Here is a 25597-nt window from a genome sequence, read left to right on the forward strand (position 1 = left end):
GGAATGGACTGACTATGAGGACACATATGAAGATGGTAATTTGCTCTCGAGATAAGTTGGTTCAACTGCACTGGTTTCACCAGATATACTTTACTCCTGTCACAATATCCAAAGGGGGGGGGGGGAGTGATGTTTGTTGGAGGTGTGGTCACAGCCCAGGTTCCTTTAAGCATATGACTTGGGACTGCAGCTCATCCAAGCATCTTCCAAGAGTCTTCCTGTAGTGTCCTCTTATAAGTCTTGTCTATTGTGATTGAAAGAGGACTGGTCCTTAACCTCCCTGGTGGTAAGCCTGACCTACGCTCGGGCTAGCCGCCGGAGAGGATCGCATGGCCCCCCCTGAGTGTGTTTTTAAATAGAATTTGTGTTAAATGGTTCAGCTAGCACTTCGCTAGCTAAATATCCCTCCCAAGTCCCTCCGATCCCCTCCGATTGCCTGTGGTCACCGCCGATATATGTACCCCCCAGGGATCACGCGATGGCACAGCCTCCCAATCAGCTCCCGGCTTCACTATGGGGAGGATCGGGACTTCGCATGACGTCATGGCGTAGATGACGTCATGTCCCGATCGTTGCCATTGCGACGAGTGACGCTGATTGCTGAAGTTGCGTCTCTCGCGGGATCGCGGACGGGTAAATATTGCCGGCAGCGACCGGGGGGATCAGAGGGGAGAGGGGGGGGGATTAGAGGGGAGCCGGGGGGACTTGGGGGGGGGGGGGGAATATTTAGCTATCGAACTGCTAGCTGGGGCATTAAAAACAAATTTTATTTTTAAAAAATCCTCCCGCGGACGCAGCATCGGACACTGCGTACCGCAAGGGATGTTAGACTGTTGTTCTTTTATGACAAAATTTCCATTGCTCTAGAGTAGAAATAACTTCTGAACCCGTCTCACTTTATGGATGCATTTAGTTAATACTTCTCTTCCGTTATATAAACTGATCTGGTTGGTGAGAGGGGCGGGCTCCTCATTGGATAAGGTCTGGAAGCCCTGGTTGCAATGTACTGGTTCAGCCATTAATAATCTAGATGCATCTCCCAGCATTGTGGACTCCCTCTGATAGATACTCGAATATGTGCTTGTGGTTCCCCCACACCACACCTCTGTGATGCTTTGTGCAGCCCTGGTCTGGGATTTCATACTGGTCCATAGATTTTATGTGTGTGACTTGGTCAGCTTATGATGCAATCCTGTATGTTCTTCATGCTACTGAATGCCTATATGTCTATTTACTTGCTTTTGTATAATCTTTTATATCTCTTTGATATAGCCTGATATAACCTAGATATGTCTTGTACTGTCAATGGGTTGTTTTGTGTTGCTGTTGTGCGTTTTGATAAACAATAAAAAGATTTAAAAAAAAAATCAACAGTTTTGGTCAATGATGAATCCAAACATTTTGGCAATAACAGGATACCCACAAAATGCACTCATTGGTACAGATAAGAAAAAAACATAAATCACCATAACTGGAGAATACTTGGAAACAAAGGTCAGGGATTAAGGATCAATGATTTCTTTTTCAGAACAACTTGCTGTAGCTCGGTTATGATAAATTTTCCACACATTTTTTAGCAATTCCATTGCTAACACAAATATATAGTCGTCTTGGAGACATAAATAAGGCTTTCCTCCTGGAGGTATAAATACTGGTTTCATCCTGTCTGGTTTTGAGGTACATTGTTGTGAAACAGGTCGGCTTCAATTACAGCACCCAATACTTTGTTAAATAAATTAATATTTTACAAACACAATCATTACCTACAAAAGTGCAAACTTGCAGGCCAACAAAATGTATAGCATAGAGGTAGAGACATTGGTGCAATCAGGGCCATTTCTAGCCTTTTTTCACCCCCGGCAATACATTTTGTCACCTCTTAAAGAAGAAAAAAACAGACACTATTGAACACATTCCATATGATATAAACCATGTGCCATGTAATACATGCTGCCGCTATGCAACTCCAATAAAAACCGTAGGTATTATGTCACCCACACTAGAAGTTCCAACATCATTTCCCCACAGAACAATTTCATGTCCTTGCCATTACAAAATCACATTATCAAGCAGGACAGTCTTCATTTCAGAATACTTTTCCACAAACATTATGAGATATGCAAATACGATACCGCCTGTTAGGATAGATGTGGAGTGGAGGGGGTATATCATGACATTGAAGGGCTGACATAGTGAGATGGTACAATAGTTTAGAGATCCATAAGCAGTTCTGGAGATAAGCACAGTATGTAGGCGAGACAAGATAAGAGAAGTGGAATGGAGGAAGGAAGGGTAGTAGGTGGTCAGAATTGATGAGATGGATGAGTGGATAGATATGAGCAGAACTGAGACAGTGCATTGCAGCATTTTCTCGCGTAAAGTTTTGCGAGCGCAAAATTTTCTTCATGGTGTGCTAACGTGAATTTTAGCATGAAAGCAAAGGGTAACACATGCAACAATTTGCGTTAGCGTGCGTTCTCGCAAAATATTGCACGTAAAAACGCAGCAAAACTTGTGTGAAGTGCATAGTGCGGCCGTGATAACAGTTATCACGCTTTAGTGAATCAAGCCCTATATGTGAGTCAGACCTACATTTCTGATGCAGAGCTGGGGAAGCTCTATCTTCCTATGTTAGTTACTGCAGAGTGAGCCGCAGGGGAAGCCTTTCAGTGCTGTGTGCCGTGTCTTCCTCTTGCATCCTATGTGCTCATGCTGGTTAGTGTGATCAGCTTCACTCCAGCTGCCAATGTCATGGCAGCCAGAGGGACACTGATTATGCTAAACAGCATGAGCACATAGGACGCGAGAGGAGGTCACATGACACGGAACCCGGCATTGATGTGGCTTCTACCATGGCTCGTAGCATGGGGGGTATAGCAAGAGGTGGGAGCAGAAGCAAGAAAAAATAAGCATGGTGAAGGCTTCCCCTGTGGCTCACTCTGCTATGGAAATGCACATAATGGGGGTACAGAGAGAAGTCTGTTGGCAGAAAAGCACAGACTGCTATTACTCTACTGTGGTTATTATACAGAAGACCCCTTTTCCCTCATCCTGGCACACCTTGCATAAAAGATGCTGGGGAAGGGGTATGCGGGAGACAGATACATTTCACATGGATTAGGCCTGAAAGATAAATCGAAATTAAACCGAAATCGCGATCACCAAGGTCACAGTTTCGGAATGGTCAAAGCAGCAATTTCTGTGATTACGTCATTTTCGCATGGGGGAAGTTTGAAGAAGCGGCTTCAAACTTACCCCAAGTCCTGACGCATGAGGCCCGCAGCATCGGCAGTGTTGGACATACCTTCCACATGAGTCCAACACTGTCCATCCTCTCTTGCCATCTGCTGACTCTCGTACATACTTCCTGGTTCCTGTGTGTCACTTGACATACAGGAAGTATGCCATGCATTAGAGCCTGCAGGAGACAAAGTGGATAGACTGGGCATCGCTGGACTCTTGCTGGAAGGTATGTCCAGCACTGCTGCAGCTCGGGGGCACAGAAGAGACAGAGGGAGCACAAAGGGGGCAAGATAGAGACCCAGAGGGGACACACAGGGGCACAAAGAGAGACGGTGACAGAGGCACGCAGAGGAGGGGAACAGTGCCTGATTTGAAGGAAATCATGAATTGAATCGAAATTGCGATTTTGGACAGAAATCACTCAATTCAATTTTTCCTAAAATTGTTCAGGCCTAACATGGATTACTGTTCTTATGGAGTGGAACAGAGACAGATATAGGCTGCCTGTTCTGATTACTTGGTGGGGAGGGGGTGAAAGATACTGGCTGCACAGTTACATGGCTTACAAAGGGGGAGTGGATAATTGCTGCACTTTGGGACAAGGAGGGTTACTGGCTGCAATTGGGGAGCAAGAAGAGTTATTGTTTGCAATACTTTTTACGGTGCAGCCATTAAACCCTCCTGGTCCCCAAGAGGAACCAGTAATTTTACTAGGTAGACTTATACTAGAGTCATTAAATCCCAGGTTTAGACAATCAGAGATTAGGGTCAATTTATACAAGAGATCGACTTATACACAAGGTCTGAGCATATACGGTAGTTATTATTATATAGCTCTTTCTTCTTTCTTTTCCCTCTTTCTATATAAATATATATATATATATATATATATATATATTTCTATACTAAAATGTGTTTGACTCTAGACTTTATTCTCAGCCTTTAAATTGATATATTACTAATTTTAAAATGTTACTATGAAAGAAAATTAACCAGGATATAAAGGACCAGCGTGGTTTGAATTATAGAACATGTTTTTCTTATGAAATCTTTATGGCATGCGTGAGTAAGGGGCGTGGTGGGGGCGTGACTTTAGTGTCCCTTTTTCTCATCTCAAAAAGTTGGGAGGTATGAAAATAGTAGTAGTATGGATTAACCTTTCTACTTGGTCCAATTAGAGATATCTTTTTTCAAGAGTAGCACAATTAGAGTAAAGCACTGGGCACCGGTGCGAATGCTTCCAAAGTGTAATTCCATCCGGTACATAAAGTTACAGCAAAAGAAAGTAAAGGGACGGCCTAACAGCCATTTCACGGGTCTCCTCGCTTTGTTAGAGGCACATGGATAAACAGAAGAGCTGTTCCCCTGGTTTATATTGCACGGGGATTGGGACCGCCCCTTCTGGGTGCGTGTCATCAGCCACTGTGGCCAGTCTGGATCTAGGGCTTTCGCACAATCAGTGTGATGTGTCTGCTGGGCTGAGGTCACATGAGCGGGCCTCTGGGTCAGGTGGCATGTGGTCTCCATAGTAACAAGTCATCACGGATCTTTCCTTGGCTGTGCACAATACGGAAGCAGCCGCTTGCCACTGGTTGCCATGGGGACATTCACACTTGGTGATTAAACCTCCGGGGGAAGTACCTGAAAACAGAAAGAATAAACAACATTAATAAAATCAAAAGCGGCTATTCCTAACAAGAATTACTGACTTAAAAGACGTGAAAGGAATGCATAACAAGAAAGCATAACAGTACAATGAACTAGATCGTTATATTGTCCCTACACGATACAATCAAAACAGTGCAGGGTAAAAAACAATTCAATAACTTTCCAAAAATCAAAATATCTAATTTCCCTCATAAAAACCCAGAGGTCCGTATGCTTTAGTGAGTGAAATATATCTAGCCGCCTCCTGTCCTAGCAATGTCTCATGATCCCCTCCTCTCCGGGGGAGATCAACAGTTTTCAAACCTGTGAACCTAATGAGGGATTTTTTTACCCCATGTTCATCTGCCATGTGTTGAATTAGCCTGCTTGCTCCTTTTTTGGTCTTATGTACGTTTACATGCTCTTGAAAACGTGTACAGAGCTGGCGTGTCATCATCTCTGTATAAAATCGGTCACAGGGACAGAGGATTGCTGATACAGTGAATACAGACTGGCAGAAAATCCCTAATCACAAGTTTCACCCCCCAGAGAGACTCTCTTACCTGGTATGAATTGAGCGCTGTGGTTAAATTTGCCACATTTAAAATTACCTGTGGTCTGGAATGTGTTAGCTAATCTGGCTGTCTCTGTGCCTGTAATGATTAGTGATGTATCTGATGATCAGAACAAGCTCTATCAGCACAATAGTCAGTATTTTATTCAAAGTGTGATCACACGTGTTTGGGTGCACAGTAATATATCAGAGCACTAGAGAGGGATAGCCCTTCAGTGATAGGGGCTATCACTTAACAATAGAGTGGTCGTACAGGCAAAGTCGGTAACAGGTCGGTCAGGTAGAGGTACAGAATCGTAAGGCAAAATCGAAGTGAGTATTCAGACAGAAGTCGGCAACAGATCAGATTGGCAGAGGTACAGAATCGAAAAGCTAAATCAGAGTGAGTGTTCAGGCAGAAGTCGGCAACAGATCAGATTGACAGAGGTACAGAATCGATAGGCAGAGAGTAGTCGGAGGTACAGGCAAAGGTAATACACAGTAATAATCAAATACAGTAATAATAATAAACCTAAGCTAAGTGTGAATCCCCGGGGTCCTGCCGGTTCAAGCACACATGGATCTGACAAAGGTCTGAGAGCTTTCACTGCGAAGTTTTAGCAACAACAGGCAATGAACTAGTGACATCCCCACACTGAAATGCAGGAAGGCAATTCCAAGCGTCCCGCCCAGAATACTTCCACCAATCAGCAAGGAGAACAGCAGCCAGATGTCAGCTGACCGGCCGGTCAGCTGACTCGTCTCCTAAGTCCATAAAGGTCCTGCCGCTCCATGCGCGAGCGTGCCGACCTGACCCGATGCGCAGCAGAGAGACCTGTTCTGCCGGAGGCCATGAGGGATGTCTGCGACGATGCGGCGACAGCGGAAGCGGTGATCGCGTTGCTTTCCGCCGCTGAGTTAATTCCACCATTCCTGACACTACCCCCCCTGAGGCTTGGACTCTGGACATGCCCAGAATGGTTTCTCAGGATGTAATGAGTGAAATTGTTGTTGTAATTCCTCAGCATGAAGACGCTTGGCAGGAACCCATGATCTTTTCTCAGGACCATAACCCTTCCAGTGGACCAGATACTGCACAGAATTCCGCACCCTGCGAGAATCCAGGATCTCCTCAATTTCATATTCAGGCTCCCCATCAATCACTACAGGGAGGGGGGGGGGAGGAATCCACATGCACAGCAGGCTTTAACAATGAAACATGAAAAGATTTTACACTCCTGCAGGAAAGGGAGAATTACTCACAGGTAATGGAGAGAATTTAGGTGATCTCCCTGTGACTACCTGAAAAGGTGAAAAGCCTGAGGACGAGTTCCTAAGATTGTTATGTGCGAATTTTGCGAAGGGAAGGAACTTAACCCACTCATGCTGAGCATCAGCCACATAACATCTCAGAAACTGTTCAAGGGACTGGTTCATTCTTTCAGTTTGACCATTCGTCTGGGGGTGATAACCCGAAGAAAAAGACAAGGTCAAACCCAATGACTGACAGAAAGCTCGCCAAAATCTAGAAACAAACTGAACTCCCCTGTCTGAAACCACATTCACCGGTATCCCATGTAGCCAGAAAATGTGGACGATAAATAGGTCAGCAAGTTCCTGAGCAGAGGGAAGTTTTTTCAAGGGCACAAAATGAACCATTTTACTGAAACGGTCCACTACTACCCATATAACGGTCATTCCCTCAGAACTGGGGAGTTCCCCCACAAAGTCCATGGAGATGTGAGTCCAAGGCTCCGCAGGCACCGGTAAAGGTTGCAATGTCCCTGCAGGGGCTTGCCTGGAAGCTTTGCTCCGAGCACAAACTGAACAGGACAATACAAACTCCTTGCAGTCATTCTTAAGAGACGGCCACCACACACATCGAGACAACAGCTCCTGGGTTCTGGTTATGCCCGGGTGTCCCATATTCTTATGACTGTGAAATAGTTGTAAGACATGAAGACGCAGATGAAGTGGCAGAAACAGGTGATTATCAGGCTTCCCCTCAGGAGAGTCTTGTTGATAACACACCAGAGTGGTTGTCAGATCCTCCTGAGGTTCAGTGGCTGCCACCACTAAATGCTCAGGTAGAATGTTCACAGGTGATGAGGGCTGAACTGTCTCAGAATCAAAGCTACGGGACAATGCATCTGCTTTGATGTTTTTGTTACCCAGTTTATAAGTTATTATGAACTTGAATCTAGAGAAAAAGAGTGCCCACCGAGCTTGTCTTGGGTTAAGCCTCTTAGCCCCTTCAATGTACTCCAAATTCTTATGAACAGTATAAACCGTAATCACGTGCTCAGCTCCCTCCAACCAATGACGCCACTCCTCAAACGCCATTTTAATTGCCAACAACTCCCTGTTACCGATGTCATAGTTTTTCTCTGCTGATGAAAACTTGCGAGAGAAAAATGTGCATTATTTATTTATTTATTGTATTTATAAAGCGCCAACATATTACGCAGCGCTGGGTGCAAACGTCCCTGAATCCCTGAATGCTGAGACAGAACAGCCCCCACTTCTATCTCAGAGGCATCTACCTCCACAATGAAAGGACGGGTTACCTCCACATGTCTGAGGATAGGGACAGAACAGAATAATGTCTGTAACTGCGAAAATGCTGCACAAGCTTCCTCAGACCAGTTGCAGACATCTGCCCCTTTTTTTGTCAGGTTAGTGAGGGGGCGACCACTAGAGTTGGGCCGAACCTCCGATTTTAGGTTCGCGAACTTCCGCGAAAGGTTCGGTTCGCGAAAAAGTTCGCGAACCGCAATAGACTTCAATGGGGAGGCGAACTTTCAAAATTTTTAAAAAATTCTATCAACTGGAAAAATGATAGAAAACATGTTTCAAAAGCTCTAATACCTGGAACCACACCTAATTGAGTGAAATACACATCACTGCTGGAGGTCCCACCCATCCTCCCTCCTCCAAGCAAGGTCCTTTATACCATTTGCCTACCTACACTAATTAGTTATGGGACAGCTGCTACCCACTCTGCTAGGCAGATTTTAATCTCCCTCCTCCCTCCTACCGGAGGGAGGAGGGTCTCTTCTGTCAGGGATTTATACTATTTTAAAAACCAGTATACATCATACCATAGCTGGGAATACATACATGAGTATATATCATACCATAGCTGGGGATACATACATGAGTATACATCATACCATAGCTGGGAATCGAACCCAGATCTCACTGTGTGGTGGGCACGTCACCCTAAGCACTGTACCACTACAGAAGTAAGTGAAGCTAGCCTAAAATTTAACATTTATGCTCAATGCAATAGAACCATTAGGTTGCTTAAAGGAGAACTGTAGTGAGAGGTATATGGAGGCTGCCATATTGATTTCCTTTTAAGCTATACCAGTTGCCTGGCAGCCCTGCTGATCTATTTGGCTGCAGTAGTGTGAATCACACCAGAAACAAGTATGCAGCTAATCTTGTCAGATCTTACAAAAATGTCAAACACCAGATCATACCATAGCTGGGAATCGAACCCAGATCTCACTGTGTGGTGGGCACGTCACCCTAAGCACTGTACCACTACAGAAGTAAGTGAAGCTAGCCTAAAATTTAACATTGATGCTCAATGCAATAGAACCATTAGGTTGCTTAAAGGCGAACTGTAGTGAGAGGTATATGGAGGCTGCCATATTGATTTCCTTTTAAGCTATACCAGTTGCCTGGCAGCCCTGCTGATCTATTTGGCTGCAGTAGTGTGAATCACACCAGAAACAAGTATGCAGCTAATCTTGTCAGATCTTACAAAAATGTCAAACACCAGATCATACCATAGCTGGGAATCGAACCCAGATCTCACTGTGTGGTGGGCACGTCACCCTAAGCACTGTACCACTACAGAAGTAAGTGAAGCTAGCCTAAAATTTAACATTGATGCTCAATGCAATAGCACCATTAGGTTGCTTAAAGGAGAACTGTAGTGAGAGGTATATGGAGGCTGCCATATTGATTTCCTTTTAAGCTATACCAGTTGCCTGGCAGCCCTGCTGATCTATTTGGCTGCAGTAGTGTGAATCACACCAGAAACAAGCATGCAGCTAATTTTTCCTTTTAAAATAATACCAGTTGCCTGAATTGCCTGCTGATCCTGTGTCTCTAATACTTTTAGCCACAGCCCCTGAACAAGCATGCAGATCAGGTGCTCTGACTGAAGTCAGACTGGATTAGCTGCATGCTTGTTTCAGGGTGTGATTCAGCCACTATTGCAGTCACAAAGATCAGCTGGACTGCCAGGCAACTGGTATTGTTTACAGGAAACAGCCATATCACTCTCAGTTAAGGTTCCCTTTAAAGGAGAACTGTAGTGAAAGGTATATGGAGGCTACCATATTGATTTCCTTTTAAGCAATACCAGTTACCTGGCTATCCTGCAGATCCTCTGCCTCCAATACTTTTAGCCCTAGACCCTGAACAAGCATGCAGCAGATCTGGTGTTTGACATTTTTGTAAGATCTGACAAGATTAGCTGCATGCTTGTTTCTGGTGTGATTCACACTACTGCAGCCAAATAGATCAGCAGGGCTGCCAGGCAACTGGTATAGCTTAAAAGGAAATCAATATGGCAGCCTCCATATACCTCTCACTACAGTTCTCCTTTAAGCAACCTAATGGTTCTATTGCATTGAGCATAAATGTAAAATTTTAGGCTAACTTCACTTACTTCTGTAGTGGTACAGTGCTTAGGGTGATGTGTCCACCACACAGTGAGATCTGGGTTCGATTCCCAGCTATGGTATGATGTATACTCATGTATGTATTCCCAGCTATGGTATGATGTACCAGCTATGGTATGATGTATACTGGTTTTTAAAATAGTATAATTCCCTGGCAGAAGAGACCCTCCTCCCTCCGGTAGGAGGGAGGAGGGAATGGGTAGAAGGGTAGCAGAGTGTGTACCAGCTGTCCCATAATTAATTAGTGTAGGCAGACAACTGAGTCAAATGGTATAAAGGACCTAGCTTGAAGGGAGGGTGGGCGGGTTCTCTAGCACTGAAAGCAGTGTGTTTGACAATAACATGTCTGCTGACAGTGAAATGGAGGCTAAAAATTTTGCTCAATACAGCATTATGGGGCGAATCGAACTTCCGCAAAAGTTCGCCTGATGCAGGCGAACGCGAACCCCCAAAGTTCGCCTGGAACCGTTCGCAGGCGAACCGTTCGGCACAACTCTAGCGACCACAGCAGAGAACCCTTTAATAAATTTTCTATAATAGTTTTCAAACCCCAGGAATCTTTGGAGTGCCTTCAAACCGGAGGGTTGAGGCCACTCCAACACAGCAGAGACTTTTTTAGGATCCATGGACAGGCCAGTAGTGGAGATAATGTAACCCAAAGGGACCTCAGAGACTTCAAACACTTTTCAATCTTTGCGTACAAACAATTTTGTCTAAGCTTATTTAATACAAATTTAACATGCTCCCTGTATTCCTCGAGATTCCTAGAGAAAATCAAAATGTCATCCAAATAGACAACAACGAACCGCCCCAGTACATCTCTGAAAATTTCACCAACTCCTGAAACACTGCGGGAGCATTACACAACCCGAAGGGCATTACTAAGTATTCATAGTGCCCGTCGGGTGTGTTGAAGGCCGTTTTCCACTCGTTCCCTTGTCTGATACATATTAAGTTGTATGCCCCTCTCAGGTCTAATTTGGAGAACAGTTGGGCCCCAGATACTTGTGAAAAAAAATCCTCTATTAACTGCAGGGGGTAGCGACGTCATCGACGTTGTGACATCAAAGGGGAATCCGATCCACCCCACAGCGCTGCCTGCCACTGATTGGCCAGGCAGCGCACGGGGTCTGGGGGGGGGGGGGGTGGCTGCGGCGATGGGTATAGTGGCGGATCGGCGGGGAGCGGCGGCGATCGGAGGTTACACGCAGCTAGCAAAGTGCTAGCTGCGTGTAACAAAAAAAAAAATTATGCAAATCGGCCCAGCGGGGCCTGAGCGGTGCCTTCCGGGCGGCATAGCCCAAGCTCAGCTCGGGTTTACCGCCAGGGAGGTTAATGTATCCAGGTGTATCAACATGCACACGTGGCCTCTCACCTTCTCAGATGCCGTCCAAATTATAAGACAGCAACTGCACTTGTTTGTCCCATCATCATCATATTTCCCAGCAGATGGATCATCATAAGAGCAGCTTACTCATTTTACCTAGCAACTGAAGAGCCTCTCATAGCGTAAAACCATAAATGTATTTAAAATATACTAAAATAGTGTACTCACATGTTCCAAGAATAAACAAGCGTAATATAAAATCAGCTGCTTCCACGCCAACTCTCTACACCCGTAGCTCTGCCCTACGCTTTTCGTGCATGCGCACTCATCAGGGGCTGGAGGTGTATGGCAAGCCGGCGTATTAAATATCATTCTACCCTTTCTGTTATCCAATGGGCTAGCAGAGCCCTTTTCCAATATGGCCGCTAACATACTTCCGCCCTCCATGCGCTCTTATACTCTTAGACCTTATACTTTTTGAGAAAATTGATTTTAATAGTTCAAAGAAAAAAAACGATACATTTAAATGCCGGTCAATGACAGATCATGGGAAATATTTCCCAGCAAAGGCCCCTTACATCCTAGCATCACCAATTTTGTCACATTACTGCCACAAACATGAATCAATTTTATTGGAATTCCACGTGACAGACCAATACAAAGTGGTGTACACATGAGAAGTGGAACGAAAATCATACATGATTCCAAACATTTTTTACAAATAAATAACTGCAAAGTGGTGTGTGCATAATTATTCGCCCCCTTTGATCTGAGTGCAGTCAGTTGCCTATAGACATGAGTGCTAATGACTTAATAGAGTGCACCTGTGTGTAATCTAATGTCAGTACAAATACAGCTGCTCTGTGAGGGCCTCAGAGGTTGTCTAAGAGAAGATTGGGAACAACAACACCGTGAAGTCCAAAGAACACACCAGACAGGTCAGGGATCAAGTTATTGAGAAATGTAAAGCAGGCTTAGGCTACAAAAAGATTTCCAAAGCCTTGAACATCCCACGGAGCACTGTTCAAGCGATCATTCAGAAATGGAAGGAGTATGGCACAACTGTAAACCTACCAAGACAAGGCCATCCACCTAAACTCACAGGCCAAACAAGGAGAGCGCTGATCAGAAATGCAGTCAAGAGGCCCATGGTGACTCTGGGCGAGCTGCAGAGATCTACAGCTCAGGTGGGAGACTCTGTCCATAGGACAACTATTAGTCATGCACTGTACAAAGTTGGCCTTTATGGAAGAGTGGCAAGAAGAGTGGGGGACACAGCAACCATGTGGAAGAAGGTGCTCTGGTCAGATGAGACCAAAATGGAACTTTCTGTCTCTAGATGTGAAAATCTGGTAGAGACATACCCTAAAAGACTGGCAGCTGTAATTGCAGCAAAAGGTGGTTCTACAAAGTATTGACTCAGGGGGCCGAATAATTACGCACACCCCACTTTTGCAGTTATTTATTTGTAAAAAAATGTTTGGAATCGTATGATTTTCGATCCACTTCTCACATGTACACCACTTTGTATTGGTCTTTCACATGGAATTCCAATAAAATTGATGCATGTTTGTGGCAGTAATGTGACAAAATGTGGAAAACTTCAAGGGGGCTGAATACTTTTGCAATCCAGTGTGTGTGTGTGTGTGTGTGTGTGTGTGTGTGTGTGTGTGTGTGTGTGTGTGTGTGTGTGTGTGTGTGTGTGTGTGTGTGTGTGTGTGTGTGTGTGTGTGTGTGTGTGTGTGTGTGTGTGTGTGTGTGTGTGTGTGTGTGTGTGTGTGTGTGTGTGTGTATATATATACATTTTATTTTTGGGGAATGTTCTGACTGTGTGAAATCTGAAAAAAAGATGACGTGGGGTCCCCCCTCCTGAGTCTCTGTAATCCCTTGTCCCCCATGCAGGCTGGGATAGCCAGCCCGCATGGTCCATGGTATGGGGGGGGAAGAGGGGAAAAGGGGCGGCCAAGCCTCCCCATTCCCGCCCCGGCCAAGCCTCCCCCCCCCCCCCCCCCCGGAGCCCTTGTCCAATCCATGGACAAGGAGCTCTTCCCCACCTCCGGTGCCCCAGGAGGAGGTGGGGGCGATTACTCGCCAGGGGGGGTTCATGGTGGCATCTGGGAGTCCCCTTTAAGAATCACCCCAGATGCCCAACCCCCTCCCAGGAGAAATGAGTATAGGGGTGCAAAGTACATGAAATAAAAACACAACCACCAAAAAAGTCCTTTAATAATCTTAATTAAGATTAAGGTTTAACCACTTTACCCCCGCCCGTACGGATTTCTCCGTCCCTTTTTCCATCCTTTAACCCCCAGGGACGGAGAAATCCATACTTTCCGCGTTCCCGACGCTGTCCGCGCTCCCGCTCGTAAACACGCCGCTAGTAAACACGCCGCCGCCCGCTCGCCCGGAGATCAATGAACGGGAAAATCCATTCCCGTTCATTGATCTAAGCCCCGCAATGATCCGCTGCTCTCCGATGGGCAGCGCGATCATTGTGAAAAAAAACTCACGTGTCCAGCCTCCTTATACTTCCTCCAAGCTTCCGGAAGGACGCTTGGAGGTCACATTAAAACAAAAAGTTACTGTGGCCATCTTGTGGCCAAATAGTAAACTACACCCTACACATTTTTCACATACAAATAAATGACTTTTATACAAAAAATTAACTCATTACCTCCCACACTCCCCATTTTTTTTTTTTTTTTTTGTAATTAAAAAAAAATTCAAAAATTTACAATTAAAAAGAATACATAAATAGTTACCTTAGGGACTGAACTTTTTAAATATTTATGTCAAGAGGGTATAACACTGTTACTTTATAAACTATGGGCTTGTAATTAGGGATGGACGCAAAACTGAAAAAAATGCACCTTTATTTCCAAATAAAATATTGGCGCCAAACATTGTGATAGGGACATAATTTAAATGGTTTTATAACCGGGACAAAAGGGCAAATAAATTTCATGGGTTTTAATTACAGTAGCATGCATTATTTAAAAACTATAATGGCCGAAAACTGAAAAATAATTATTTTTTTCCCCACATTTTTCCTATTTTCCCATTAAAACACATTTAGAAAAAAATAATTCTTGGCATAATGTCCCACCTAAAGAAAGCCTAATTGGTGGCGGAAAAAACAAGATATAGTTCATTTCATTGCGATAAGTAATGATAAAGTTATAGACGAATGAATGGAAGGAGCGCTGAAAGGTGAAAATTGCTCTGGTGCTCAGGGGGTTAAACCCCTCAGTGGTGAAGTGGTTAAGAGTGAGATGTTTCGTATTGATTTCTTGGAAAAACAGGCCAAGCTCCTCCTCAGACCCCGTCCAACCAAAGAACAGGTTGTCAATGAATCTGCAGTATCCTCGGATGCTCCCGGGAGACGAAACATCCCACTCTTACATTCAAAATGGAATATAGTGCGGAGTCGCTTCACTTTCTCGACGTAGAAATTAGACTGAAAGGCGACGGTTTCGAGACGGATTTATATCGCAAAAATACGGACAAGAATGGTTTCCTATTGGCCACTAGTTACCATCCGAAACCATTGATTAATGGACTCCCTAAGAGTCAATATATTCGATTGAAACGTATCACATCTGATGATACTTTATATTGGAAACAGGCCGAACTCCTGACTCAGGATTTTGTGACAAGAGGCTACAATCAGAGAAGATGTGAGGAACTAGCCAAAGAGGTGGGAGCAATGGATAGAGGAGCACTGAGAACGTACAGTGTATATGCTAATGAGGATGGTGACACTGATGTAAATTTCATTACTACATTTTGCAGGGAGTCCCTAATTCTGCGGGACACTGTCCTGCAGTTTTGGTCGCTGGTGGAGGCGGATCCCCAGCTTGCCCAGATCTGCCGAGTTCCACCCAGATTTGTTTACCGTAAGGGTAAATCTATCAAAGACTAATTGGTAAGGGCCGGTATTGGGAGGTCTAAATTACCCCGCCAACTATTTTTTGGTACCCCTAGGAAAGGCACTTTTCCATGTCTTAATTGCCAACATTGCAACAGTATTATTAGGGGCCCCAATGTCCAGAGCATGAGATCAGTGAAGCCCATTCCTATGAGAGACTTTGCCACATGTGACACTAGAGGTGTCGTGTATCTCATCAAGTGCCCTTACGGTTTGCCGTATGTGGGTCAGACCTCAAGGGACATCAAAACAAGGCTCAACGAACACAAGAGCAATATACGCAATCCTGAATCACTAAAAGAGAAAGGGGAAAAGGATGAGGCAAAAAAGAGGGAATATCCCCTAGCATGACATTTCGCTGAATGTAATCATAATGTGAGCCAGCTTCGGTGGCAGGTACTTGAAGTGGTCCAACATCATGAGGGAAGAGAATATAGAAAGGAGTTGCTTAGGCCTGAGGCTTGGTGGATGGACAGGCTGGGATCGCAGTCCCCCGGCGGCCTCAATGAGGACTTCAGCTTAAGGTGCTTCTTATAATTGGTGTTTGTCCTTTTGATAGCAAGGGTTAAAATTTTGGAAAAGTGTTGTGCCCGCCCCCAATTGCTGGGAGGGGTGTGTCTATGTAAGTTTGTCTATATGTAAGCTTCAGTTTGTTCGATGGTTGAGCACTTGAGAAAGGGCATGTAGCCCGAGACATTGTGCTTTCAGTTTGCTGCACAACCACATAAATATGAAGTAAATACAGAAGAGTTCCTCTTTAAGGGTTGAGTCTGGATCTGATTGTGTATGGACAGGAAAGCTGAATGAACATGAGGAGGACTGAGAGGGGGAGGGGAGGCGATGTCTGCTCCGCCAGTCTTTTTAGCTGTGCTGTTTAGCAGGGTCATGTACAAGAGGATATGAATGAGGGATTAGAGAGATCAGGGTTCAGGGAGGGAGAGTGGAAGAGGAGAGGAAAGTCACAAGGGCAGTCTGACCCTGACTGGAGAGCTTGTTGTAGATTGTATTTGTAGACATCACACAACTTCTCTGTCCTATTCACTGATCATCATTATCATCCACCATATAGCTAGCATGCAGTGAAGGGAGAAGAGCTTTCTGTTTGATGTTCAACTCGGGTACCTTTTAAATTGGACATCCCAGTCCAGACAAATTCTCCAGAAATTCTGCCTCTTCCTGGTGTAAGAATCTGTAACTTCCTGTAACTATGGTGACACATCCATACTACATCTCCAGCAATGAAATGCATCTGCACAATTAAGATTTTGTTCAATGAAGAGAAACATTGCAACACTAATAGTATTAGATGGCTGAGTGGAGAGGATTACACAGAGGCTGCAGTTAGCATATTCCCCACAAGATGGCAATCTCACATCTCCAAGGTGGAACGCACAGCCTGGAAATAATGAAACCAAAGAAAGGAAGAGGCGTAATAGCATAGCAGGAGGAGAAGTTGCAGGACGTGGAGAGAGGACGCGGCTGGAAGAGGTAATTGTGTGATTGTTGTTGTATGTTGAGCAGAGCAGAGGTCGGGGTGGACATACTTTGTTACAGAGGAGGTCATAGTACACCTGGCACTATCCTGATCATCCCCCCTGCAGTAACTGCTACACAACTACCCAACCCAGGCTACCCAATAGGGGGCACGTCTGGCTCCCTATATGGGGGTGGCTACCTAATGTGGGACACATCTGGCTACCTATATTAAAGGGCTACATAATAATGGATTCATCTAGTTACCTATATTGGTAGCTACCTAATATGGGGCACATCTGGCTACCTATATGGGGGAGACTACCAAATATGTGGCAAATCTGGCTACCTATATTGGAGGCCTACATAATATGTGACTGACTGCTTTATTCCCCATCTGGTGATTAGTGATTGAATATCGATCGACTATTTACTGCTATTGCGTTTCCTGTTTATTGATGGCCTGCATACGTATCTGTCTCCCTACATAGTCTGCTGGGCCATGTTCTTCTCCAGTTATGTACTATGTTCCCAAGGAATGCATGGCCAGACTCCCACCTCCATTATACGGAGCCCCCACCTGCGCACCCCCTTCTCCCCCTCACCGCACTTCTGCTGGGAACACCGATCAGATGAGCTCTCTGATGCCAAGGCCCTAAAGATGTCCATCTGGGGCCACATCCACCTCCTCACTAGAGCCGATACACAGGCAGAGAGCGCCACAGAGGCAGACTTGCAGGGGCTTTCATTAGACTATCCATCCTCCGGCCATCCCATCCATCTTCCTAGCAAATGTCCGATCCCTCCCAGGTAAGCTCAATGAGCTCCTGTCACTCAGCTCCTGGCTCAACAATAACACCCCAGATAACCCATTACATCTCCCAAACATTAGCCTCTTCCAAGCCTGATAGAGACGTTATATTATCTGGGAAGGAGAGAGGAGGCGGCATCTGCTTCTACATCAGCTTCGCGTGGTGCCCAGCCACTACCATTCTTACTAAATTCTGCCCGTCTGACACAGAGCTCCTCCTCATCACCTTCACACCCACATACTCACCAAGAGAGTTCTCCTCCTTTCTACTCAAAGGAGTCTACACCCCCCCCCCCCCGACACGGATGTCAAGAAAGACCCCTGCCTACTGCCTTATCCAACTAATCCCCACCTACAGGAGGTGCCTTGAGTCTTGCATGGATGAAGAATGCTGAAAGGTGCCAAATTCTGTTTGTCAGGCATTTAAGTGAGACCTGAGGCAAAAACATGTTTAAAACATGACAGAGGTGCCTGCCACTTCTACTGACCATATCTGCTATTACTCTGTTATTGCCTGATGAAGCGAGATCAAACATGCAAAACGCGTTGCATTGTCCCCTGATGTATGTAAATAACCTTGTTCTATCTGACAAACGCATTTGCAATTTTTGTGTCTGCTTGGAGGAGGCACGTCCACCACTGCCTCCTCATGTTTTAACCTTTTTAAAAAAAACTTTTATCCTTTTAGTGCCTATGTATCCATACTACGCTATATCAAGTTCACCCACCCCTGATGGAGGGGTGTTACCCCCTTTTTTTCCTCATCTACGGAGAGCGACTTTTTTGAGTGGAGTCAGGTCAAATCTCCCCACCTGCCTATACAGTGGTTGCCTTTGAGGTAACCCTGGTTTGTAAGTATAGCTTATTACTCTTGCTGCAAAATCCCAGAAAACACAGCGCTCTCCTGAAAACCATTAAAAGCTAAGCTGTTAAACGCCGGCGTTCCTGGAAAAAAAAAAACCACAGCGTTTGAACGAGACACTGAGCAGAAGGCTGTGTGAACCAGGCCTTATACTTCATTTTTACCACCAGTACATACTACACTACAGTATATTTGGCTCTTGGCGTCCCTACTCTGTGTTCTGAGGCAAATATTAACCCTTACTGCCAAACACGTACCAGGTACATCGTGGCAGGTAAATGCTTTAACTGCCAGCAATGTACCTCCTATGTTATTGGGAGTTTTTTCCCCCGGAAAGCAGTGGGAAGGGGGCCGACATCATTCCTCCCTCCTTCCACATGATACCCCCCCGCCTCCCTGCATGACTGTATCAGCTGTCAGGTGTGCAATTACTCACCCGATCGCTCCTCCATGTAGCGTGTCCCACGCCGGCAGCCATTCTCTTTCTCTTCCCATAGTAACAACGCATCATACAGAGATCGGGAGAGGAGAGAGGGGACACCGTGTGGAGCCAGCGATCGGGTGAGTTTATTACACACCGACCGCTGCGCTCCAGCCATGCAGGGGGGCCCATGTGGAGGGAGGGTGATGTGAGCCCCCCTCCCCGCAGTGGCCCCTATACCTGCTACCTATACTGGCTGCACCTATACCTGGCTACCTGGACTGGTGCATATATTTTTGGCTACCTATACTGGCTGCACCTATACCTGGCAACCTGTATTGGCGGCACCGATACATGGCTATCAATACTGGCTGCACCTATACCTGGCAACCTGGACTGGGGCATCTGTTCTTGGCTACCTGTACTGGCTGCTCCTTTACTTGGTTACCTGTACTGAGGCATCTATTCTAGGCTACCTGTACTGGCGCACCTATTCCAGGATGGGAAAAGTGGGATACCAATACATAACCTGAAAGCAACCACAGCAGCATGGCCCTTTTTTACATTTGGGCATCTTTCTTAAGGTGGGCGGAAATGATTGTTCAGGCCCACTAATGGAAGGATAGCTGCTATCCAATTCAATCAGATTAATGGAATCGATCTGAAAAAGGGATCAATGCAATTGATTTTACAATTGAATTGGAGGATTGATCGTTTGAAGAATCATATCGTTTATGGCCACCTTAACCTGCGCCTGACTGCGTCACGCCGATGGGCGTGGCCACGGCGGCAGCCCCAGGACCGCCTGACGCCGATCGGCGTAAAGTCCTGGGGCTCTGTTTTGCAGGAGATCGCGCGCAGGGTGCGTGCGCATCTCCTGCTTGGTGGGCGGAGCTCCGCCTTCAGTCTCCGAGCAGCATCTGTTAGACGGCGTAACCACCGTCTAATTACATGTACAGCGCTGAGATCTGCAGCAGCGCTGTACTGGGGACAGCCGTGTGACACGGCTGTCCCCTCCCGAGACACAGAGGTGATTGGCTGTCATAGGCTGAAGCCTATGACAGCTGATCACGGTGATTGGCTGGCGGGGGGAGGGAGGCGGAGTTACAGCTGGAAAAAAACACACACACACGTGCATCCACCACCACGCTCTGTTGATGGGGAGAATCACTTGTGTGCTGTGTCGAGTGGCCCTGCAGCTTGGCCTTAAAGCCGCAGTGGCCAATTTAATGCAAAATGGCCTGGTCTTTAGGGGGGTTTAACACTGAGGTCCTCAAGATGTTAATAAGGATGATTGGATAGGGGTGCAAATTCAGAGCTTGCCACAGGCGCTATTACCCCTTGATTCGCTACTGCATGTGGGTAGCTTGGAATGAACAACCAATCTTAGTTTCTTTAAGGCATGAAAGAAACTGAGAAAAAAAATTTCTGCCAGTTTTCTTTCTAGAAAAGCACTTAGGCTGAAGTTGGAACCTTAACCACCTGAGCAGTGTGGATGAGCTCAGTTCGTCCATACCGCCGCAGGGGATTGCATGTCCCCAGGTGAGTTGTTTTTTTTTTTTTTAATACAAATTGCTTTAGATCACGTAACTAGCACTTGGCTAGCTACATGTATCCCCCAATCGACTCCGGCACCCTCTGATCCCCCTGATCGCCGCCCTTATACATACCTCCCCCCGAAACCAGCGATGGCGCAGCTTCTCCAATAGCCTCCAGGCGTCGCTATGGGGAGGATCGGGACTGCGCATGACGTCAGACATCATGTCCGATCATCGCCATAGCGATGACAGAAGCTGTTCCAGGAAGTTGCGGTTCTTGCGGGATCGTGGATGGGTAAATATAGCCAGCAGCGATCGGGGGATCAGAGCGGTGTCGGGGGACTTGGGGCACATGTGTAGCTAGCCTAGTGCTGGTAGAAAAAAATTTCCCTCCCGCAGCCATATTTATTTCCTTTTAAACAATACCAGTTGCCTGGCAGCTCTGCTGATCTATTTGGCTGCAGTAGTGTCTGAATAACCCCAGAAACAAGCATGCAGCTAATCTTGTCAGATCTGACAGTTTTGTCAGAAACACCTGACCTGCTGCATGCTTGTTCAGGGGCTATGGCTGAACTGAAGCTGATAGTAAAATGTCTCTGGAGTACTCTGTACACCGGGCGTTATATATCCTCCAAGCTTTATAATATATATGTTTAGTTATTGTATTCTTGCTCTGAATCAAAGCCTCAGACAGATTATCTGAAAATCCTTTTGATTTTAGGATACCCCACCACTCAGGTTCCATGCGGAGAGATGAAGAAGTCTGAGCTGAGCAGGGCCCGGTGTCAGGAGATCTGGCCGATCCGGCAACAGGATAGGTTCTGTTATTGCTGAACTCTGCAGTAGAGCAAACCATGGTCTTTAGGGGACAAAGAGCTTCTTTTAGAATAGCTCGGGCCTGGTATCTCCGGATCTTGTTGAGAACCTGCGGTAATAAGTTTAGTGGAGGAACCACACAGATTAGATTGAATCCTCAATCCACCAAAAACGCATCCAGAGTCAGAGAATTGCCCTGTGGGCATAGAGAACAAAATATTTTGCATTTGCTGGGAAACAAATCCACCTCTGGGGTGCCCCAAAGAGCCAATATGTCCCTGTAACCTCATTGTTCACACAGCATTTGTCATGTGTGAGTGCTGATCGGCTGAGATAGTCTGCCAGACAATTCAAAGACTCCTTCAGGTGTACTGCTCTTAGGCATTCATAATTCTGCTCTGCCCAGTGGGGAATCCGGCAAGTCTGGGACCAAAACAATTGTCTTCTCGTTTCATCCCCAAAAGCTCCACCCACCCAAATGTATATATGCTATGATACTGCTGCTGTCAGTCCGTACAGTAACATAATATCAAAATATCTGTACGCTGAAGGGCTTGCCATACAGCCTACAACCAACTCTCTGTTCAAGGATTGATTCTGGATCCATGTGGACCTGTATTGTGCAAAAGTCCATGTGGGCCCCCAACCCCAAGAGCTGCCATCTGTCATGGTTGTCTTTTGGGATGGATAACTCCATAGGCCTTGATTCATGAAGTGTTACCGAACGCTTAGTGAGCTTTTGGTAATTTAGCACTATCATTTAGCGGAAGTTAGTATTCATAAATGACATCGGATGTCAGTATTGTGTGTGTGCGGTATTCTGGCGGTAATTGTGCGGTACATTTTCCGAAACTAGTATTCAAGAAGCAGAAAAGGGGCGTGTCAGGGTGGTAAATTCCGAGCGCAATATCGCCCGCACTGCCCTGTCTTTATTTATGTTTCTGCTGTCGTTGTATCTAAAGGGAACCTGAACTGAGTAAAGTTATTTAAAATAAACACATGATGTAGCTGCAAATCAATATTACTTCCTTACCTCGCTGTCAGTTCCTCTCAGAAGCTTACCATTTTCTTCTTACAGTGATCCTTTCCAGTTCTGACAATATTTTGTCAGAACTAAAATATACCAGTTACTGTCAGTTACAGTATATATCAGCTGCTGTCAATTACAACTGAATGTAAAAGCTAATGCCCATGTTTCCCTATGGCTCAAGTGGGCAATATTGCAGTTTAACAGTGTGCTAACCAGGAAGCTGTTATGGGGTAATGGCCATTTTTTTTTCAAAATGGTGGACAAAAAATTATATAGATCAGAGTACAAACAGGACGCAGAAGAGGAGAAAGATTGATGAGTAGACTACACAGGAGGTAAGTATGACATGTTTATGTTTATTTTGACTTTTCATTTGCAGTTCAGGTTCTCTTTAAATTGTAACTATTACTTGTTATGGAGCACATATGAACACACCCCTAGTAGCGCCAAAAGCTTTTTAGCCAGCCTCCGTAGCCCACAATGCACCTTCCTTACCCACAATGCACTTGAAAACGTCTTTTATTCGATAAAAGATTGCTAGTGTTGATATTTACTGCATGCTTACCGCATCATTACCGAACACTAGCGATCTTTTAACGAACAACTGCTGACAATGGAAAAAAAAATTGCTGAATACTACTAAGCATTCAGTAAATTTCACATGCGGTAAATTAACGAAAAGCAGATTTTGACGGCAAATTGTTTGATGAATTGAGGCCATAGACTTCCCTGGATAGGTGAGGTGGATTCTGCCACCAGATGAGGGATACTTTCACAACTTCTTGTCTAAGGATCTGAAGTTCTTTGTTCCAGACTTCCATTTTTGTAGGATCGTTGTGTGTAGTTGTCCCCACTGGAGTGCCAGGAATGTGGAGGTCAATATCCTCAGGACTGCCATGGCCTTTCCTATTGATATGGCCCCTGTATTCTGAAAAGAGAGAAAAGAAAAGACTTAAAGTGGATCCGAGGTGAACTTTTACTCATTGCGTAATTGTGTTCCTTTCCTATTGTTTATAGGGCATTCCTCAAGCCAAATACTTTTTTGTTTTTGTTTTAATACTCTAATTCCCTATAAACTAAATAAACCACGCCCACAGGTTTTCAGAGAGCCTTGGCAGTAGCAAAGGGTCATGGGAGCTCAGTCTGGGCAGGAGGAGGGGGAGGTGTTACTAGCCATTTATTTCAGAGGCAGATGGGAGGAGGGGGGATTAGGTTTTTTTTTCACAGGCTTAGTGATCAAGATACAGATAAGCCTGCCTCTGTGTAATGTTTACAAACAACATGGCTGCTGTCATTGTATCACAGGAAGAAATAATCATTTTCTATTAAAGCTGTTTGCAGCTATATTTGCGGTGTAAACTATCTAAACTTTAGATAAAATATATAGACAAGTTACTTGTTATAGTTCGTTTTTTCATCTCGGTTCGTCTCGGAGAGTACTGAATGAATGTTGTCCATTCAAAATCACCTGAATTGTACTGCTTCAACCTTTTCAGATTCAGGATAAAGTGAAATTGTCCCTGAGGTTTTTACACAAGGAACACTGGGGGAATCATATCCCTGAAGTCTCTGACATTTGGAGTGTGAGATTTTGGTGGTGGTGGGGGTGGGGGAGGGGGGGGGGGGGGGCTGGAGCCAGTGAGCTCATGCAAGTATATATGAAATCCAGCACGTTTTTGAAGATCATGAAGACAATTCAATCATGTTAAATACGTTTTTACGAATCCCATTCCACAATTTAGTCCCTCTGTTAATGTCTTAAAGGGGTTCTGTGGAGGGGGTTAAAAAGACAAAATCTGACACTTACCTGGAGCTTCTATCGGCCTCCTGCAGCTGTCATGTTTTGCGCCGTCCTCCGATCCTCCATTCCCCACCACCGGTCCCGCTCTAATCTAGCGTGGCCGCACGCGTCATCGGGAGCTTGCTGCGCAGACGCAGTGCAAGAAAACATTGTACTGCGCCTGCACAGTAAGCTCCCGGTGACGCGTGCGGGAGCGAGCACTATTCGTCTATTTAGACGGATATTAGACCGGGACCGGCGGCGGGGAAACGAGGATCGTAGGAGGATGGCGCGGGACATTACAGCTGCAGGGGGCCGATAGAAGCCCCAGGTAAGTGTTGCATTTTGTCTTTTGAGCCCTTCCACAGAACCCCTTTAAACATTTTCATACATTTTTATATTTCTTATTCTTAACCACCTTGGCGGTAATGACAAGCTTAGCTCGTCCATTACCTGACGTGGTGGATTTCTCAGCCCCTGGAGCGTCTTTTTGCACAACATTTTAGGAGGGGGTGCAGCTAGCACTTGGCTACCTACATCACCCCTCCGATCGCCCCGACCCTAAACCCCCCCGATCGCCGCTGTTTTGACTTAAACTCCCCCCCCCCCCCCCCCCCCCCCCCGGAGCCTGAGCCTTTCTGTAGCCTACAGGGGTCGCTATGGCAGCGATCGGATCTGTGCATGACGTCATGTCAGATCATTGCCATAGCAACGCCTAAAGCTATGGCGGAAGTCTCGGCCATCGCGGGATCTGTAAATATTGCCGGCGGCGAGCGGAGGAGGGGGGGGGGGGTACAGTGCCGGGGGACTAGAGCTGGCTACAGTAAAAAATAACCATTTTATTTCAAAAAAGCCACCCGTGGCTGCAATAAATGGAACGCCAGGGTGGTTAAGGGTAACTTCAAAAATGAACCAAGAAACATTTCTAGTACACATTTATGAAACAGTTGAAGACATTAACAGAGGGTTCAAATTATAGAATGGGTTTCATGCCACCTTATTTAACATGAATGACTTGGCTTCATGATCTTCAGAAACCGGCTAGATTTCCTGTATACTTGCATGAGCTCACTGTCCAGTAAGCAGTAAGCAGTAACCTAATGTCCGTTACCAGCTGTAGCCGCAGTTTGTGTTACCTGTCACTGGTTAGATATATGCTGAAATCGGCTGGCTGGAAGACAAAAGCTACCTGGGACGCCATCACATGACAAGTAGGCGGACTTCTGCTGGAACTTCTGGCATGTGGAAATATGCGCGCCCCTGCACTGATCCCTTCTGCCCAATGTATACAGAGGAGTCCACACAGGCTTCCTCCAAACAGGGAAAACAACTGAAAAGATAAGCCTGAGCATATGCATATATATATATATATATATATATATATATATATATATATATATATATATATATATATATATATATATATATATATATATATATATATATATATATATATATATATATATAT

General features: G+C 45.4%; 1 protein-coding gene across 1 annotated transcript in view; it reads left to right on the forward strand.

The window, feature by feature from the left end:
* The window catches only part of LOC137537137 (uncharacterized), a 134598-nt gene that overhangs the window by 30915 nt on the left and 78086 nt on the right, over window positions 1–25597 (forward strand). Inside the window, exon 4 of the mRNA XM_068259267.1 lies at window positions 3397–3469. Within this exon, the coding sequence (XP_068115368.1) occupies window positions 3397–3469 (73 nt within the window). The remainder of the gene's footprint in view (window positions 1–3396; window positions 3470–25597) is intronic.

The sequence above is a fragment of the Hyperolius riggenbachi genome, chromosome 10 (assembly GCF_040937935.1).
Source record: "Hyperolius riggenbachi isolate aHypRig1 chromosome 10, aHypRig1.pri, whole genome shotgun sequence".
Classification (NCBI taxonomy): domain Eukaryota; kingdom Metazoa; phylum Chordata; class Amphibia; order Anura; family Hyperoliidae; genus Hyperolius; species Hyperolius riggenbachi.